This window comes from Bombus pascuorum, chromosome 13 (genome assembly GCF_905332965.1).
Source record: "Bombus pascuorum chromosome 13, iyBomPasc1.1, whole genome shotgun sequence".
Classification (NCBI taxonomy): Eukaryota; Metazoa; Arthropoda; class Insecta; order Hymenoptera; family Apidae; genus Bombus; species Bombus pascuorum.
Genome location: NC_083500.1, coordinates 179,293 through 194,894, shown reverse-complemented (window position 1 = coordinate 194,894; position 15,602 = coordinate 179,293). Strand labels below are relative to the sequence as shown.

Sequence of the window (15,602 nt, the reverse complement as noted above, 5' to 3'; positions counted from 1 at the left end):
GGTATGTCACGACCGGCTCACTTTAAAATCGGAGATAAAGATGTGGCGGCACTCGGCGACAATGTATATCGCTGAAGTGCCTAATGAACCATCAACATCCCAACGGTCCTTCCACCGAAGGCTCTAGAAGAAAGAGCGCGTGGCAACGGCCGCGGACGCCAGGCAAATGCGTGGACGGTGGGGATGTTGAGGGATAACAAAAGAAAGCGATCGGATCCGATCGAAAGTAAAAAATCATAAGAGCTTCAGTCTTAAAAAGTCACGCTTAGAGCTCGGAAGTAGATTGTAAAACCAAGTGTTAGAAGAAAAATAAAGTTTCTTTTTTTTTATTCTTTTTTGTTGTTCTTTTGCATAATTTTACGTGACACTAGCATCTTTTGCTAACCGCCGATATAGAAATTGACCAATTAACAGCAACGCCCATTTCCCTCACCCTCCGCGTGGAGGCTTTCTTTGACGAATCCGATGATCTCGTGCCCTTAGGCACATCCCATCATAGTCTTCCTCTGCAGCGTCGTCGTGACGGAAAGTCATTCTCTTTCTGGCAGTCTCATTAGCCATACGCCTAGTGTGTTTGTACGATCGGTGAATAATCTACATCTTAGTAAAGAGCTAATCAAGCGATCCTTGTATCACGAATAGTAAGACGAGTCCGACTTAGACTACGAAGCAAAGTATATTCGTTATCCCGTGGACTGTGGATTCGCCATATCGAACCTAGGGTCATTGTCATTAGCGTCTAGTTACCGCGGCCGCTTGTCAATCTTGTACCAACTATATCAGTGTGATAAACGTTTGTACAAGAACAATGAACAACACCGGCGAAGACTCATTACACGCCCCTAACGCCAACCCGATATATATATATATATATATATATATCGATCTTAATGCAGATTAAATAAAATATGTATATTAGTAATTAAATAAAAAAAATATATATAGAGGGAGATGGAGGGACGAGGAAAGAAGTAAAATACGTCGTTTTCATATTTTTATTTTTTTTTCTAGGGCTTATTCAAAAAAATATTGCTACTTTTTTAAAACTGTCAATTGATTACTATCCCTTTGTTATTAATAACGAAATATCATATTAAGAAAACGGAATATATTTGAAACATCATTTTTCTACTGTAATATATTTCATGATACATATGTATTTATAAATATTGTGAATGTACTTTGATCTATTTGAGAGAGTTATATGTACGTACTGTGAATATTTGTTATCAAATCCTGAAACGTTTTCCAGTAATAATCTATGTCGTGTTTTACAAATATTCGAGAATGCTTGCAACAAATAAAAATTCCTTAGTAAACATAAATTCCCAAAGGCATCTAAATACGGAAAAACAACGTTTATTTTTGCATCGAAACATTTGTGGCGGCACTCGACAGCAAAATACCACCACTTGACACCAACTAGCATCGGACGACGGCAACGCAGTGGTTAGCGCCTTAGGTTACGAACGTGTTCGGGACCCGGGTTCAAATCCCGGCGAGCGCAGTAGTCCGATTTTTCTTCCACGGCATCAAAAAAATGAGAAGAAAATACAGTAGTGTACCTCAGCAGTTATACACAGCGACTCGCAGCAGCAGAAAGACCTGTCTTCTCACCCTCTACACTACTACTACTAGCAGTTAGCGCACTATCACCACAATTTAAACCAACTAGACAACTACAAATAATATACCACCTCACATCTCTTAACACATTTAAAAATGAGAAAAATTGTTAACGAAATTTTTAACGACTTAATTAACGATTAAATTAATATTGAGAATTCGTCATCAAAATATAATAAAGTGTAAAAGTTATTTCAAGTTTTTGTCTAAATATATCAAAATCTATATGATCTATAACAAATTTAAAGATTTATTGAAAACCACAGTTGAATTATTTCCCAAGCCTTTCTTTTCTAACCGCATTGCATGTCGAATATGTATTATAAATTATTTATCCAATCTATATTTATAAAACGTTAATTATTTATATACTGAATGGTTACTACCCATGGTTAAAAAAAAGACAATAGAAATATATACATACGTTTGCCTTGATTGTCATAAATCAAATGTTATCAAATGTGTGTGAAATACCGCCGAATGTATTTACCATTAATTATCGACTATAAGTCCTCATTCAAGTTACATTTCAAGTTATTTCTGCGATTAGTCGATGATATGTACAAAGAAAACTAGAACTTTAACATACATAAAACTAGGATAAGTTATGTATGTTCAAATAAGGTAATAAATCATCATAATTTGACTGAAAAATATATGACACAGGTTACCGATAACCTCAACTGTCAAATAGGCGATCAATGGAAACAATTATTCGTTTGTAAATAACGTCTAATAAATTAATAACTTCTAATAACTAACGAACTTAGTAGTAGTGTATGAAAAGTAATGGAATAACGATGAAAGTGCTATGTAGTTCAAATGGCACACTTGAAATGCGAGGTGACATATTTTGATACGACATTTTTTGAGTCTGGAGTGATGTTCTGCGCACTAATTTCGTTTTGCAGGTTCCTAATTGGCTGAGTCACTTTTACTGAAATTCGCGCAGTAAAAATTTTTCCAATGGATTAATTACACACACTTCCGATTACATACACATAAAAACCTTTTGCAATTTTGTATTTTCTGTTTGACAAAAGTGTACATACGCGAATACGCAATTTTCTAGGAAAGTTGAAATTGATTTTTTTGGAGAACGGTAGCAGGCTAAGGAACAGAGGATAAAAAATTGCAATTGTATTGTATTCTAAGTTTTGAAAGATACTTCAGTATTTTAGAAATTAATTTTTTTTATCTAAATCAGAGATGCTATTGCAATATGAAGTGAAATTGAAGAGTAGGAAGTGAAAAGAATTGCGAATATAAACAGCGATAATGTTTAATAATCGAATTTGAGTGTTCGACGTAGCAAAGGAAATGTTATTACTTTACCAAATCTTTCAATTGTAGAAGGCGTGATAAAATTTGTTCTTTTTGTTTTGAGCGATTGATATTTTAGAATATACAACATACTAACCTATCCCTAACATACTAGATTATTTTGTACTATATGTTTAACTTATCTGAAAAATAGCTTTTACAATCATCAACGTGATTTAATCTCCCGTTACTTTTTATTCGAATAATATAGCAAAACTATGGAGTTACTTAGTGCATAATGAGATAATTTTATAGAATTTTTTTATTTCGGTAAAATTCTTTGAAGAAAACGACACGTCATCGCGTTTCACTCGAGCTCAATAATGAGTAACATCACTGGTAAATAAAGTGCAAAACTGTGAGAACGAATTTCCCTTATCGCGTGGAAACATGCTAACTAAAAGTAATTAATTAACCTCTTTTTGTTCTGCGGGTCAATCCCGCGCAAAGTCGACTTGTTTGTTCAGCGAAAGTATGGCTAGATCACGATTAATCTCATTACTCATGGGTCACTAAACTTTTTGTCAAGTAATTGGGTTACTTTTAAGCGTTACACCATGTTGAATATTTACGAAATTTATGGGAAATTATTTATTCGCGCGATATAAAATTTGTTACGAAATATATATCTTGTTCTCTACTTGTCTTTTTCATTTCTTAAAATAAAGTGATGTTAAATTTTTCATAACGATGATAGAAAGAACAAACTATATAACTTTTATCGCGTTCACTGCAGCACAGGACATAGAGGCAGCATGACGTATTATACCTTGCTTGCTCCTGTACAACTTGTTTTTCATCGAATCTTTGCTATGTACGAAACTGATATTTCTGTCATTCTTCTACTATTTTTACCACAATAAACATTAACTGAGTCTTTATAAGATAAAATAACATAATATAGCAAAAAATCGTATGGGATTTATTGATCTCGTACTACCAAGAATGTAGATATACATACATATAACAATTCGTCATACGGGACTTATCTTACTTCTAATGGTATCATAAGAGGAGAGCGATATTTTTGCTTATTCGACGTACGGCGTACCAAACCCATACGACTTTGCGGTAACTATACAGCCCCAAAACACAAAGCATCCACAAATCAATGTAAACTAAGAAAATGTATACCAGGTCACGTTAACCGCGTACCGTCAAATAGGGAAGTCCCTGAAAAAGTCGTCGCCAGTGTATGTATTATAAGATGAAATTTAACATTAATTAATATGCTTTATATTATATTTCACAATACATAATTTATATTATTTTTTCTTACGTATTCAAAATTGAACTAGAATATTTTTTAAATTAAATCAATCGAAGAAACATGTACATACATCTCAAAAGGTAATCAGAATTACAGTTGCACTAGATTAAAATTATTTGCACACTCTATTCACTCTATAAAAGCATTTATTTTTCAACATTCTTCTCTTCCAACATTTTCTCAAATATTAATACACCGAACACAACCTTTTTCAAAATATTCGTCGTAATCTTTCATTCGCCAATAAAACAGAGAGTTTGGCTTTTCTTTTTTAATAAAACCGTTTCGATCATAACATGGTATTAGTTTTCAAATAAGGCAAAGACTATCCAATATCAATTAATGTCCACCCAACTGGAGTGACAGAGGGCTTTTTCCTTTTCTCTTTACCACGTTTCATTCGTTTCGACGTATTATAATACCATTGAAAAGTCGGGAACTGCGTTATGATACGTTGCCAACTAGGATTACTTTATTTCAATGAAAAATATCGACAGAAGGAAATCTAATGAAAATAAAATGTCGAGGAAGTGGCTTTGAATCTCGAGTAATTCGGAGAATCTGTAATTATTAATTGAGCGAAGCGTCTTAATTGCTTAATCAATTTTTTTCACTTTCTGTTATTAAACACCATGGTAATACATCACGTTAAGTCTCGAAAGAACATTATTGAGTTTTTGATAGAGAAATTTATTTTAGGATTTAGAACGACGCTCCAGAATAAATATATTTGTCCCACATTTTCTTGGTATTAGCAGATCAGTGAAAAATTAACGAGAGTTAAGTTAAAATTACAACATTCCGCATGTTTTTCTTCCATTCATTCTTTTCTTGTACCTAACATTAAGTGGTAGTTATTGTTTTATTTAAGAGTAACAATGATTCATAAATTAATATGTATCGTAGATGCAAAGATGTATGTATGCATATCCATACTCTATGTCTATACATACATATATGTAGATATACATAGGTACGTTAATACAGCAAATATGTTAGTATAGCGAGTTAAGCGGTAATGGGGATAGTGTCTCCAACAGTACCGAAGGATACCGAAAGTCAGTAACAATAAACAGTTTGAAGTGCGAATATACCGTGTCTCATTACTTCCTTGGACCGACGCTACAATAGCGATCTGTATTTATCGTCGCAAAGTAAATGAGACTTTTATCATTACTTCGTATCATTTTGAAAGATTTCATTTTTTTCGTAGTTATTTTCTCACTATCGTATCGCCAAAAATAATAAATTATTAATTTCATTTATAATTCTATTTTTATAATGAGGGATATATATTTAAACAATATTATAACAATATTATACCTGCTATAACAGTTAGTATATAGCATAATTTATTTTTGTCAGAAATTATACGACGCATTAAAATCTAGGAAGTCTATACACATAAATGAAAAAATTGCTATATCCAAGAGATTGGCAATTCCAGGGGCATGTCCTCTTTGGTTAAAGGTTAAAATATTCATAAAAAATAATATAAAACTGATATTGCGTACGAAGTCAACTTTCCCTACTGGAAAAAGTGTAATCACAAAGACAGAATATAAATTCCGTTTTAATCACGAGCCAAATTAAAATTCCACGGGGTAAATCACTTTTCACGTGTTTTATGGGAAAGGAGAAAAAAAATATATGGGACGCGTCACATTTAGGCGAAACTTCGGTATATGTATGTATATGTAGGTACAATCTCTGGGTGGAAGCAGGATGAATTTCCCTTCTACGCGGCTGATTGTTCGTGCGGTTTGATGTACGAGCGAACTTTATTTGAAAATTTCCTTAAATTAACGGATCGGTGAAACACGCTTAAAGAGGTCGGCTTACCGGCAAGCTCATTCTAGATTCGTCAGGAATGAAATTTCGAACGTGGATTAGCTTCTTGCGCGACTTTCTGTTTCCGTTTTAAAGAGATATGGAAAGTTGTGGGAATTAAGAATAGACTGATGCAGGTCGCTTTAACAAGCAGTATTTGGACAGTCTTGAGGATACAATGTTACTTCGGGTCACGCGAAATCTGTCCTTGTAATTTCGTAATTCGCAACTATGAAGGGGCACATACTTCTACAAAAGCGATACAATACAACACGACACGCGAGCTTTGTCAATATTATTTCGACGTATCATTTATTTGCCGATGTGACAAGACAAGAAACATCGATCAGATAATACTAATACGATGAACTATTTTTACTTTTTATTTTCGTTGAATGAAACTTTTACAAATGTAAAAAAATATGAGGTTATACTGATAATAATAATAATATTTTGCTTTAATTTAATGATATTAACTTAATTGTTTTGCTTGTTAAATAAAATATATCGTGTTTAGTCTTAATTTAATCAGAAAAATCTCACAAGTACATTAGTAAAAGCTTAATTAAAAGAAAGCCAAAACTAAAGAAGTTTCATCATTGAGTTAATATTGTCTTATCGATATTTGAATTCGGATCAGGTTAGGAGATTTTTTACTTTTATTGCATGCACTTAAATACCTAGTAATCTTAAATAACTGGTAAATACCTAATATTCAGTACGCGTAACACAACGTACTGTAGTAACGTCCGAGAGTATTGCAGTGCAGCGTGACATGGCTCGTGCGTATCGAAGAAGTTGACGCGCAATGTTAAAGAAGAAAAAATTGAGGCCCAGAAGAGTCATATAAGTAGGTCTCGATATTCGTTAGACAAAACTGTATGAAAATTGAGTTATGAAAAATCAACATGGAGGGCAGCAAAGTTCTCGTTGCCGTGAAACAGACAGAGATGAATAGAGTATCTGTGTTTCTATCTGAGATATTCAATTTTCGGACTGTTTCTTAGTTACTCCTATCCTTTCGATATATTAGTGCTGATGCGTGTTTATACATATTCTACTATGTTATCTCGTGAGCCATACGTACCTTTTCTGATACAAGCCATGTAAGATGCAAGATATAACAAAAAGATGACGAGTAGTGAATTTACACGATGATAAGTGGCATTTAGAGTTTCACCTCACCGATTTCAATGAGTTTTAAACATGTTATCTGGGACATTATTCTCAGCAATTTCGCTTACATATAATCACCGGCTTTAATTTCCAAGATACTGATAAAAATAATTCTTATCTTGGTATGAGTTAGACTTGGGTTAGCTTTATATACGAATATGGTGATATTATATGTATGTTTCGTGACTCTTAGATAGTTAAGGTGATAATGAGTATGAATACGGACATATATACATAAACCTAACCCATGCTTAAAACTCATATCAAGATAAAAATGAATACATAACGGAACATGAAGTTAATCCATACTTTTTCTTTACGTAAGGGAAATCTTCAAAAGTCTTCTCGGGAAAGAAGTCGCTATTTTCATTTACTGCGTATCTATAAATATCAAACAAATTTATTTGCCAATTTTTCGTGAATCTGGGATACTCGAAAGTAGTTATCGCCAGCTGCTCATTTGAATGTATACACAGTGATCCATATTGTACAATTAATATGTAATCGATTTGTCCTTAAAGAGTTTTGTTATTCCTTAAAGAAACTGATGAAGAGCATAATAGTTTATCACTATATCCCCTATAAAGTAATCTCTTTCGCTCTTTCAATTTGATTTAAAGTTTCTTCTAGTTTCGACTTTACTCGGCCCAGTCGAACTATATTACGATTACCACGAGAAAAAAGACATCTCTTTTATTTCTATCGAGCTCTTTTCACTCTGTCTCGTAGGTAGAGGACGAGAAACGAATTGGTATCAAATCGAAGCAGATTCTGGATTTTCTGCCAATATTCCACATTTAATCAGACATTAATCGAACCAAATATTAGATTATCCCAAAAGTTTCTTTCGTTTCGTAAGGAAATAATAGATGCACAACATTTTTTGTTTTATATTATATCATTAAATTATGTACGATCCATTTTGTTCTATTGGATTATGTATGATCCATTTTGTTCTATTGGAATTGGAACAAAAAATGTTCTGTATCTATTATTTCCTTATAGAACAAAAAAAACTTTTTGGACAACCTAATACATCCGTTTGAATGCTACAACGAGATATTTAGCGATCTCTGTTCTATGTATGTAGATAGTTTTCGTAAGATGACAATCATTTTTTGGCGATCGGCAAATTACACTTAGTTTTGTGTTGTGTTTGTTTCTTTCGATCATTTATTTAACGTATTTTCGACAAATTGATAATGAAATATTCAAATCGTTTTAACAAAAGATGAAAGTTTTTAATTTATATTATAATAATAGTGAAACCAGACGGAAATTTTAATACGTAAAGTTAAAAGTTCTGCACATTAATAAGGACAAAAACAATTAATTGCTGCTGTTTAATTATTTCATGCGTTTAATTAAGTTTTTCTGTTGTTCCAGCTGGATCAATAACCGTGACAAAATGGTGGATCGGCAAAAAGTACTTCTAATGGTGTTAATAGCTCTTTTAATTTATCCAAATGACATTTTTGGTAAGTCTCTCACAAAGAAAGATTTAATGAAACATTTTTATTTCACAATAAACTTGAACATGCTTAACGTTATAAATATTTCAAATAATTCAATTAGTTGGCGCATTTTTCGACAAATATTAAAAATTACATGTACAATATTTGTCAAAATACTACTTGAAATTTTATCAATGGTCCGGTATAAAGACTCGAACGACGGCCACGGCAGTTATCTTATATGAAATAATCATATTTCCATCGACAAATATAAAATATAATTATTTCAAATAATACCAAGTAATTCTATTAATGTCCAGCAAATAATGCAGAAACAATAATCAATATCATTTTAATATATAGAGGACTTCTGTAGAGGATGCTTGATCGTGAGATTTATTAAACGAGGTTGCTCGTTGTTGAAATCGTCGAATATATTTAAAAATAATTAAATAAATTAATATACAGACAATGTTCGCTGAGACGCTCGTACAGTGTATAAGTCGCAAAATAAGATCGCTGATAAATACTCGATAGATGCCCGATAGATACTCATAGACTCTGATTAATAATTGATAGATAACTGGTTGATAACTGATTCGCAGGACTAATGGATAACCCTTTTCGGTTGCGTCCGTTTATTTATACTGGTCGAGGGAAAGTCGGAAAATTCAAATTCGTCTTTGTTCGACGGTTGCATGTAGCGGCGACATTGTTTTGCCCGGAATTTATTATTACATTACGTGTATCCTAACGATCTTGATACTCCGAGGCAAAACAACAACATGATTTGAATTGTACTCTAGCTCATGTGCCGCTACAAATATCTAATAGGTTTAATAGGAAATTTTCATACCGATACCTTGATTTAATTGAAACATACCTAAAATATCTTTTAAAAGGACGAGCGTTATTTCCATCTATTTCTTATCAGTCTTGCTAATATCTACAAATAAAGCCTACAAATTGATAATATTTCAAATTGCAATCTCAACTTGGTCAAAATTTGTTAGCAGACAGTCACAATATCTCAGAGCTCTTAAATCGAAATTAAACAAAATGACAGGTATATCGCCGCGTGATCAATCTTCTTTATATATATAACAAATTATATAACAAGTACAGTTAGATTTAAGTGGAAACAATTAAAGTAATTATTGCATAATATCACAAATTCTTTTCATTCGTTCACATAATACGATACGATACAATACGATTCCCACACGATCAATTTTTTCTCATATATTTTTCGAAAAAGAGAAATAATATTGTTTCTATTCACAATATTCAGCAACCAGCTTTCGAGAGCGTCAATTATCATGAAAAGTTGTTTCCATGAGGATTTGAAAAACCATCCGAACACAACGAATGCCGCGAGTTATGATGCATCACGAACCGCACGACCAATTTTGCAACTAAGCCGTTCACTTCACGACCACCTGTAAATACAATACCGGAACTAATCCGCTTTTGAAACGCACGCTGTCACCGACGATATACGCTGATATTGGCCTTACGACCTTTCCTCCCGATGAAATATTACCTTTTGCGGGTCCAGTCAGCTATACTGTTCTCTTTTCACAGACAAATCGGATGAGTCGTCAACTTCTCGAAAATACTTGTATCAACCGTGCGAAAAAAACACAGAGACCACTCTCGTTGGAAATTCACACGCAGTTTACGACGCGTTTTTTTCTTTTTCCTTTTCTTCTTTTCCTCTACGCGTCTCGCGACTTTTCTTCAGAAATGTTTTCTCTATAAAATAAATTTCTCTATATCTTTGAAGTAAATGCAAAAAGACAATCTAATATATTTACAAGTAGTGTTATAGGAGCTATGTGCTTCATAGTTGGAGAGATTCATATTGTTTATTCGTACCAATGTTTTATATCTATTTCGGTATGGAATTAATCGATTGCTCTTTCTACAAATCTCTTACGTCCCTAATGTCATAACTTAAAACTAATAACTTAAACTTAAGTTAACTTAAGATAACTTAAAAGTAAGCAAAAAGAGAAAAAGAAGAAAATTCTTCAAAGGTAGAGTCAAATGAAATCTCGAAAAATGGAAATTGGACTTGTAAAAATATATCGATCGTTTGGTCTATGAGTTTCAATTACTTCGAAAGAAATATAATGAAACTAAAACCTATCGTAAAATGTTAAATAGAATGCAATGGGCCGTTTCTAACAAAGTAATGCGGAGAGATGTACCTGTAATACCAGATGACATTTAATTACAAACATCGTTCACTTTTTGCCTGCTTTAACTTCCGTCAAAAATGAATTCATTCAGTGGAAAGACGCTCACATTTCTATATATTTTACATGTATAATGCAATAATGAATAATAAACTCGAGGTACTCATATATTATAACCATCATATGCATTGTGCAAAAAAAAAAGAGATAAAAACATGTTATCGATATGAGGTGGATAGGTCGTGATAAGTGCGAAGAAATACTTGAATATATTTAACAGTATATATTTATTAACATACTCTATGTGTACACTATGCGTAGGACTCGCGATTACTATTAATAGTTCGCGATTACAAATTGAACTCGGGTCGATGCGTTTTGATGTACGATACAAGATCGGATGATGATTGCCTAAGATGTCGAGAAACTCGGATCAATTATTACTACTGACTACGAACTATCGATTCGGACAGACGTCTAACGACTGATGTCTAACTTTCCATCACGATGTTGCTGCATAGGAAAACTATGATGGGGCGGATCTAAGGATACGAGATCATCGGATTCGTTGAGGAAAGTCCTGGTTCTGAAAGTGAGGGAAATGAACGTCGCTGTTAATTGGCTAATTTTGTGTTGGTGGTTGGAAAAGAATGCTAACCGCCCTTGAGAGAAAATTGCTAGCGGGAAGCATCATACGTGAGAAAAGCAGATTTCCCGTATTTTCTCGTAGTGGGGAATAGATTTAGGGACTGTTAGAATAAAGACTGTTTGTCCATTTGAAGGACCTTAGTTAACTAACTCCTAAGATTTATAGCGGGTCCTTAGGCTAGCTGAAAATATTCTGTGAGGATGTATCGATATCTGGCAATCATCTTGTCCGAAGAATAGGATCTGTGTGTAGCGAGCCACGGGGCAGAAACCGTTGGAAAGTTTACTGTCGAGTGCCATTACAGATATATCGTAATCAGTTTTCTTTCAACTGCCGAAGCGTGCACACGTGTGTCTAGTGCCCAGTGAAGTTCACAATAAGTGACGACCCTCCGTCGAAAGTGAGTTAAAACAGAAACAAACCAAGTATTTTCTAAACTTATTCCTAGAAAATCCAACACTTCAAATCTCTAATTATAGCCTCTCGACTAGTTATTTCAATTTGAATTAACTAGCTCGAAGGTGGCTCAAGGAACCAGATCAGGCCCTCACGAACAAAACTACAACCACATCGTTCTACCTCCTCCGTGGCAAAAGGATAATATCACCCACCTTCCAAACCACACCAACAGCATCAAAAAATGTAAGCTTGATTCAATAAAAAAAAAAGTGTAAACACTAGTCAAAACGAACCGACAACAAGACACATTACCACTCATAACAGATTTGCAATATTAGGATCTACAGACAATTCTATGGACATAGTTGAAACATCAACAATTCAACACACACAAAAAAACCTTTTCCCCTACCAATCTTCATTCATAATGTTATTGACACTCAAACAATGATAAAGTCCATCGAGAAAGATATTAACAAAGAGGATTACATTCTAAAAATTAAAAACAACTCCTACAGAAAAATAACAAAGTTACTAAAAACTCTGAACGCAAATTTCCACACATATCAACTGAAACAAGAAAGACCTTTTCGTGTGGTACTACGCAACATCCACCACTCAGCTAACTTAGATGAACTGAAACTTCAACTCTTAAATCATGGCCATGAAGTAACCAACATTAGCAATATAAGACACAGAATCACAAAAAACCCGCTATTCTTATTCTTTATCGACCTTCAGCAAAAACCAAATAACAAGAAAGCCTATAGTATCAATCGTTTAATGAACTCGGTAGTAAAAATTGAACCACCTTTTATAAAAAAAGAGGTAGTCTAATGTAAAAGGTACCAAAGGAACGGCCAAACGCAAAAATATTGCAACCACAACCACCGCTGCGTTAAATGTGCAGGTATTCACCCTACAGATTAGTGCACTAAATCTTCAGAAACCTCAGCGAAATGCATCCTCTGTCAAGAAGAGAGCATCCTGCGAACTATAAAGGTTGCACAGCCTACAAGACCTTGTATAATAATAAATACCCCAAACCCAGAGTTAAGGAACTAACCACCCAAGCACTTAACCTACAAAAGTTCACTACCCCTTCAATCTCCTACGCACAGGCAGTTCAAGGAAATCAAAGCAGACCGAAAATCCATAGTACCCAACCACAAAATAGTGTTCCCAGTTCACAAGACACGGATAACTTCAATAGACTTGAAAATTAATCGTCACACAAACAGAGCAAATTAATAACTTCCTATCATTACTTACAATCATCGCGGACAAATTAACACATTCCAACGTAGAATAAAATTAATACGCATAGCTTTTTCGAATGCTAACGGTCTAGCTCAGCATAAATACGAACTAGAACTCTTCCTAAAACAACAACAAATCGACATAATGCTTATATCGAAACTCACTTCACCGATAAAAATTATCTGAAAATAAATGGTTATAACTTTTACCATACCCAACATCCCAGTGGAAAGGCCCATGGCGGCACCGGAATTATCATCAAAACCAGCACAAAACACTATGAGCTTCCATCATTCCAGAAGGACTACCTCCAAGCCACAAACGTAGCGATAGAAGATTGGTATGGTCCAATCACCACGTCAGCAGTATATTGTTCTCCTAGACATTCTATTTCTACAGAAAACTTTGATAAATTCCTCGAAGACCTGGGCAATAGATTGATAGCTGAAGGAGGCTATAACGCTAAACATACGTAATGGGGTGGCAAAAACCTTTTGAAATCCATAAACGCCAACAAACTTAACTACCTCAGTACAAACGAACCCACTTACTGGACCACTGACATTAACAAACTACCTGATCTATTAGACTTCTTCATAACCAAAAACATCTCGCCAAGACACATCCAAATCAACTCTTCTGTGGAACTTTCTTCAGATCATTCACCCGTCATAGCAGAATAAACTCAACAATTATCAAAAACTAACCTAATGGCTTTATTCATAACCAACTGATAAACTGGCAGCTTTTTAGGCAAGTATTTAATCATTCAACATCAGCCTCAATATCCCTAAAAACAAACAAAGATATAGAAGCAGCCACGGAATATTTAAACACCAGCATAATAAACGCGTTCTTCTATCCCTACTAAGTGTTTTATCGATAAACATGAATATCCCCATTACATAATAATAAAAATCGCAGAAAAACGTAGACTTAGAAGAGTATGGCAAAGTAATAAAACGTCTGAAGACAAGCGTAAGCTAAATAACGCAACAAGAAAACTAACCAAAATAAAAATTACAAAAATGACTGTTTCCAAAAATATCTTGCTAATCTGTCTCCTGCAGCTGACTCCAACTACTCACTATGGAAGGCATCTAGGAAACTTACTCGTCCTCCGCAAATAATCCCTCCAATTCGCTGTCCACACGGTGGATGGGCGCGTAGCCTTATACAAAAAGCCAACTTGTTTGCAAACCACTTAACGAAGTCTTCAAACCATATTCCCCCACTATTGCTGCCAAAATAACGGAATACTTGTACTCTCCCTTCCAGATGTCTATTGAACCTCCTATTGAACCTTTCTCATCTCTGGAAGCTATTGAATTAATACGTCGCCTAAACCCCAGGAAAGCATCGGGACATGATCAGATAAGTAACAAAGCTATCAAGGAGCTTCCCAAAAAAGAGATTGCTCTCATTACCTCTATTTTTAATGCAATTCTTCACCTTGAATATTATCCTAAGTCCTGGAAAATATCATTAATTATCTTTATCCCTAAACCTGGAAAACCAATATACGAAACTAGCTCTTATCGCCCAATTAGTCTTCTACCCACTTTGTCCAAACTATTTGAGAAGATGCTAACGAATCGACTCCTTCCACTCTTGGAGGAGTTGAAAACAATGCCGGATCATCAATTCGGCTTTCGGAAGTAACATTCTACGATAGAGCAAATTCATAGTCTAACTCATAAAATCACCCAAGTCTTAGAAAAGAAAAAATATTGCACTGCAGTATTTCTAGCCATTGAACAGGCATTCGACAAAGTATGGCACGAAGGACTTTTGTTCAAACTAAAGAAAATCCTACCATACACCTACTACTCCATCCTAAAATTCTACCTAACCAATAGACAATTCATGGTAAAATACTTAGACGCTATAACCTCAACATTTCCGATAGAAGCTGGCATACCTCAAGGCAGTGTCTTCGGACCCCTGCTGTTCAACATCTACACTGCAGATTTACCAAATTCGACAAAGATAACCACAGCGACATTTGCTGACGATACAGCCTTATTAGCGTCGCACTCAGATCCGACAATTGCCTCCTCTACTCTCCAGCGCGGTCTTGACTCTATGGAAGAATGGTTCCACAAATAGCGCTTCAAAGTCAATGAAAACAAATCCAGTCATATAACTTTCACGCTACGAAAACAAAATTGCCCACAGGTGACGATAAACAATATATCTATATCAGATAAAGAGTCAGTCAGATACTATGAAAATGGGAACTATGGGGAACAGCAAGTAATTCCTACATAGAAATTCTCCAACGATTCCAATCGAAAACCTTAAGATCCCTAATAGATGCACATTGGTACGTCACCTACTAAACAATACATCACGACCTATCACAAACGACCTATCACGACCCACAGTTAAAGAAGAAATATCCAAATTCAGCA

At 34.4% G+C, this 15,602-nt stretch overlaps 1 protein-coding gene across 2 annotated transcripts in view; it reads left to right on the top strand.

Annotated features, from left to right (window-relative positions):
- LOC132913102 (lachesin-like) overlaps window positions 1-15,602 on the top strand; it is a 98,695-nt gene that overhangs the window by 32,415 nt on the left and 50,678 nt on the right. For both annotated transcript variants that reach the window (XM_060971076.1, XM_060971075.1), the window contains one exon: window positions 8,612-8,703. In XM_060971076.1, the coding sequence (XP_060827059.1) occupies window positions 8,612-8,703 (92 nt within the window). The remainder of the gene's footprint in view (window positions 1-8,611; window positions 8,704-15,602) is intronic.